The 6,000-nt window shown below is 40.9% G+C and overlaps 1 protein-coding gene across 1 annotated transcript in view; it reads right to left on the reverse strand.

The window, feature by feature from the left end:
- The window catches only part of LOC306788726 (heterogeneous nuclear ribonucleoprotein C-like), a 33,169-nt gene extending 30,436 nt beyond the window's left edge, over positions 1-2,733 (reverse strand). Inside the window, exon 1 of the mRNA XM_079284337.1 lies at positions 2,585-2,733. Within this exon, the coding sequence (XP_079140463.1) occupies positions 2,585-2,606 (22 nt within the window). The 5' untranslated portion in view covers positions 2,607-2,733. The remainder of the gene's footprint in view (positions 1-2,584) is intronic.
- Between the last annotated feature and the right edge of the window lie 3,267 nt (positions 2,734-6,000).

Here is a 6,000-nt window from a genome sequence, read left to right on the forward strand (position 1 = left end):
CATGATGAGTTAGAAAAGCCTCGGCCTCTGCCACGGTCTACAGCCCGTCACTTTGCGGGTTTCAATGGATGTAAGGCTGAGTGCCAGACTTCATCCCGAGCCAAAAAGACAGACGGCTTAATCACACTACCTGGAAACAAAATAACACCATCACGACATGGAACTACGTTTCTTCTTCTAAATGATTCTGCCATCTGGAGCTTCTGAAGACCCTGGTCCGTCAGTCAGCATCCACTCTGCTGAAGTGTCCTTGAATTGTCTACGAGCTCCAGGAAAGCGGCTCTGTCTGAACCAGTGCTTTCACCTCCCCGCGCACACTGAAAAGATAACTCCCCTATCAGGGCCAACTATTAATTATCTTTTTAATCACTACCTATTAGGCTTCAAGTGATTCATGTCTGCAACCTTAACACTCAAGAACGGAACATCAAGACAGTCAAGGACTCTGCTGAAACACATGAATAGGGGGAGTTCGTGCACAGCATGCATTTTATGTTCACAGACCCTTTTGGCAAGCAGCCTCGTTTTATGTGCAACCACGAGTGCGCACACACACACACACACACACACACACACACACACACACACACGCATACACACGCACTTCCACTACTACCACTTCACCCAGAATTTCATTCTTGCCAGTAATAAATCCACCACCATAAATTGCCTTGAAACCTGACACTGGCACAAACACACACACCGAGAAAATTGGTAACAGAGTAATGCGCTTCGGAAGATGCAATTTACTCCAGTACGTTCTATTAATCTGTGCACTTTGAAGTCACTGATGTGTGGAAGATGGGATAATAACACAATCAGATAAAAGTTACGCTCAATTTTCTGTCTCCTATCATCATTTATTTTCTTCCTGATTCTTCAGTTTTTCATGCATGCATTTTAAATTGTTTATATATTTTTCAGTTAATCTCTAAATCACACAAGTGATTTTCGAGCGGAATACAAACGCTCAAGCCGATGACTGATACAAACATTTTTAGTGGTATTTCAGTCTAAGAAAAAAAAACAATGTTTTGTACATCTGTCTTTTCTCAAACTGCACCCAACAAGACAAAGATAACAAAGCCATTACGACTGAACGCCTTTGCAACAATCATCTAAACTCGGGCAACTGGGACTGCAGAATTGATTTCACTTTAACTGACGTTGGCAGATTCAAGAAATAATTTCATACCTTGGTGAAAAATGAAGCTGCAATAAAGCAGAGAGCAACATAAGAACAAGATAAATTCTCCACCTGAGTTTGTTCCATTCTTCAAATATGACAACGGTTGTTCCACTTTCATTTCCCCCTGAACTTCCAATGAAATAGATCATCTCTATATGCTCTGTTGTCACACTTTATATTTGCAACCTGCTGTACATTTAGCTGATGTTAAAATCATTTTGTAGATCAGAAAAGAGGCTCTCTTTGCTTATTTTCATCTGAATACACTCATAGCTTTTTAGTCCTCTCTTTGCTGAAAGTTTATTCATCAGGCCACAGTCTGGCACCCTACATCTGAAGGTAGTTTGTCAAATAAGGATGTAAAAGTGCAGCGTGCATGCTTCTTGCTGTCATGCTGCATCCTCTCCGTGTCATGCACTGCAAATGACCTCAGGTCAGACTTGGAGCCAAACGACATGAAGTTGTAGTTTTGGCTCTCAGTGCTAAATGCACAGTAACTTCAGGCGTAACTGTCAAGTGTCAACATAAAACTTGGAACACAACGCACAGATGAATAAAGCAAAGCAGATAGAAAAGTTATGAAAGGTTGATATGAATAGATGGCATGTTGAGACCAGAGGTGTTGGTGTGAGCCAGAAAAGTGTCTCTATCAACAGCAGCAAAACCGGAGGTGAATGAACAGTAACTGTACATGATCTGAGTTACAGACCCTGAAAATATCCCACATTACGGCAAACCACAGAGAGACAGCCTCTGAGTTCCACTTTCACTGTAGAGTGGTTCAGCTATACACTTCACTGGAGACTTCGCAGAAATGCAGCTTTGTGAGCAAAGGGCTGTTTCTGAACTCGGGTGGAAGTTGTGAGGAGATTTTGCAGCTCAGATGAGTTTACAAAAGAGATGCACTATTCATATTCAACAGCTGGAAAAAAAAGGCTTGCTTGAGTCCATCATCAGACATAACGTTTCTGTTTCACAAGCCTTCACACCCAGAGAGCAAATGCTGACCTTGCCAATGAGAGGGACAGGTTGATTTGAACGTATAATTAAGTTGTCAGAAACACCTCTTCGTGCATCACAATGTTGACATCATAACCTAAAAACATTCCACAGATCCTTTTCAAAACCACCATCTGATTGGGTCAATGTGTGGGTACGGACAAAGAAAGACAAAACAGCTCTGGGGCAAAAGTGAAAATGAACCTGGGATTCAGACTAGCAAACAGGCTGACTCTATGAACAGAGGGGCTTGTAGGGGGGAAGGCAGAAGACGTGAGGGTAGGGCAAACAATGAGAGGCACAGTGGAAAATATTGTCTTTCAGACACAGTGCTGCATGCAAACATCCACTAATACATGCATATGCACACACACAGATAAACACTCGTATACTCACATCTTGGGCTGAACAGGGTCATATCAGGGATCTTAAAACAACCAGGAAACTGAGAGACTCTAGAGTTAGCCGAGGGTTTCTTTGCTTCTCTCTTGCAACTCTCTCTTTGCGTCCTCTCTCTCTTGCTGTGTGTGTGTACGCTCAGGCTGCCGTTTGGCTAACTGCTGTGATACTACTGAGTCTATGCCAAACCAGCTAGAGAGGCACCAATAGGATGTACCAAATGTTTTCCGATGGCAGGGGTGCATAGGTGGCAGTGGGCTGTTCCATTAGCGGGAGAAGTGGCAGGAGGATTGGATGAGTGTGCAGCTGGTTTCCCCTCAGCAACAGGAGCTTGGCTGGAGCTCAGGGCTTACAAATTGCAGCCAGGCGAAGAGGAAGCTGCCGGAATGTGTGTGTGCGTGTGTGTGCGTGTGTGCGCGCGCGTGTGTGTGTGTGTGTGTGTGTGTGTGTGTGTGTGTGTGTGTGTGTGTGTGTGTGTGTGTGTGTGTGTGTGTGTGTGTGTGTGTGTGTGCGTGCGTGCGTGTGTGTCTTAAAACACATGTCAAAGAGCAGGCACCTGAAGACACAGATGTGCACCTCACAGACGCTGACAATGTTCAGACAGACGATTAATTCACAAAATGATACATGCACAAGGTGGATTCAGAGAAAAAAAAGAAACATGCCATGTTTTAAGAAGATCATTTATGTATTAATTCAGGATTATTTAAAAGAGAGGCAGTCATGGATTAATATAGGCTTCACACTGGATACGCACACACATGTCCTGTGTGATTATTTGAAACCGGACATGAAGGGATTAACAATGAGAGCAACACTTGCTGTTTCACTCCACTATAATTGCAATTTTTAAGTTGAAAATGCTCAGACAAGCAGTGACTTTATCGCCACACTAAACTTCAACTATATTGAGCTATGTAAACAAACTGAGGCTTTTAATAAATCTCCAGCAGCATTATTATTACACATCCCAACGTTAATTACACCATTGAGATGCATTCATGACTTAATATAGCATCTGAAAACACAGCCAGCTGAATCACTTTTAACACATTGCAAACTGTGCGTGCTGTTTAATCGTTGCTCCATGTCTGTTGTGCGGTAGTTGGAGAGGGAATGCACATGAGGGTATTTAATCTTTCTGGCTCCCGAGGAGAGGCTTTCATGAGGGTTTAATTAGCTTCTTTAACAACCAACACAGAGTAAGACTGGCTGTAAGACAAACTTTAATCTTGGTCAAATGATTATTACCTCTTTTCGCCCTTGGCACAATTGCATTATTAAACTGTTAACACTTGGATAACCGTGTCTGTCTCGTGTGAAGAGCAGTGTTTCTGTTATATTATAAAATGTGAAGACCTTTATGATCTTAATGCTGATGGGTTCAGTAATTGTTTTTTGTATGCTTTTATATGTTAGTCAATGACATCCTGTATCAAAATATTTGAACTCTAACATAAACCCATCCTATGGCATGGCATGTTTTCATTAAAAGACAATGATATACTGCACGGGTATTCCCTTCAAACAAACAGGTTGTAACCAAGCTGCCTTGTGTGGGTGCAGCATTCTCAGCTCAGATGTATTCGGTGAGATCATATAATATTCTTGAACAACAACATGAGGATGTCTCAATTCTGTCAAACCAATGTAAACTGTGAACATTCTCTTTCGATACAATCAATACATATGATCGACAAAAAATGATCAATAATATCAGTGAATATTGCAGACAAAAAGGCAACCACGCTATGCGCTGTTAGGAGGTCGTGGTCATTTCACGTATCTCTGTGAGGTTGTCCGAGAGAGCGCAGCTTGTGATTTTCCACGGGAATGACGCCACAGACGCACTATTCATAATGCTCCAAATGCAAAGAGTTTCATCTGTGGACCATGGACTCAATCACCATTGTGTTACCTCATTCAGCAATAGACAGTGAATGCTGAAGATGCCAGTATAGTATTATAGCAGCCCCCCCATGGATGTATGATGATGTATGATGATACAAGTTCCAAGATTCATTCCACATAATGTTTATGTTACTGATTTATTAAGAGAGCTGGATGTAGCATGCCAGCCAGTACGACAAAAGATTACCTGTGGTTCAGAATGCATTTCCCCGGTAGAGGTACTCTGAGACATACCTGTAATAATGATGGCAATCTATTTGTATAGCACCTTTGATACAAGAAATGCAACACAAAGTACTTTACAATGAAGGAAGATAGACAAAGAATGAACATAAAAAACTCCAGTGGAGTTAATTTCAGACTCTACTCACCCAGTATTACTTTAAATTTGTAAAAATGTTGTTTTGCTCGCATTTATTCATGAGAATGAAGATATATATATTTCATGCAGGACTTTAGACTGCAGTATTGTTACTTTTACTCAAGTAAAATATATGAGTACTTCTTTTACCATTTTATAACTGATCAGATTGTAATAATTCTAAGATTCTTTATTTGTTCATATATGTGGCAGTTTTATTCAGATTGTTAGTAATGGGTTTTCTGGGCCAGACAGCATCACATGAGCTACAGTTCAAACTGTGACCGCACTGATAAAACTGCAGCTCAGCCCGGCACTGCTGCTCCTGGCAGCTTGTTAAGCACACAGGAAAATAGGGACATGTACAGACAGTTCTCCATATGTGCAAGAGCATACACCTAACATTAATGCACTTACACTATTCATACGTTTATAGACTCTGAGAGAAAGGTTTCTCCTGTATTTCTTTATGGCTTTGACTTTATTCGCTTTTTAGAAATCAGTGCATTTGGGTTCACTCTGAGCTATCAGAGAAATCAAAAAGAGAAACAGCAGAGATGCGAGGGGGTGAGAGAGGGAGAGAAAGATGGAGTGGACCAGAACCCGGCTTGATGCAGCCAGGCTGACTGACTCACCTCAACAGAAAGAGCTAAGGGTGAGGGCGAGAATCAGCCTGCAGAATGAGGAAATAGTTGGAATGAGTTTAAAAGCACAGGAAACAGAACAAATATGGACACAATTTGAGTAAATAACCTCATTGCAAATAAAAAGGAAATAAAAAGGAAAATTAAACAAAAGATGTCTCTGCAGGAAAACAACAACAAATTAGAGCTTATATATAAGAATAGATTTACATTAGAAATTAAACTAGCATGAAATTAATAGAATGCATGTGACTAGAATAGATTAAGGTTGAAGATTAAATAAAAAATAACATGACTAACTTATTTGCGTTCTCTTATTTCCCAAGAATTCTTCTTGTTATTGCCTAAAGAGGTGTTGTGCATTTATGTTGAAAGGCTATAGGCTGTAGGCCTGCAGAGGTTTGTTTTAGTTGACGTATTCAAGCTGTGCTTAGCCAGCTGACAAATTGACCAAATAGCAATTTAGGCTCTGGGCTATAGTGTTGATGAACTCTCAT

This window comes from Melanostigma gelatinosum, assembly GCF_949748355.1.
Source record: "Melanostigma gelatinosum genome assembly, chromosome: 2".
Taxonomy (NCBI): Eukaryota; Metazoa; Chordata; class Actinopteri; order Perciformes; family Zoarcidae; genus Melanostigma; species Melanostigma gelatinosum.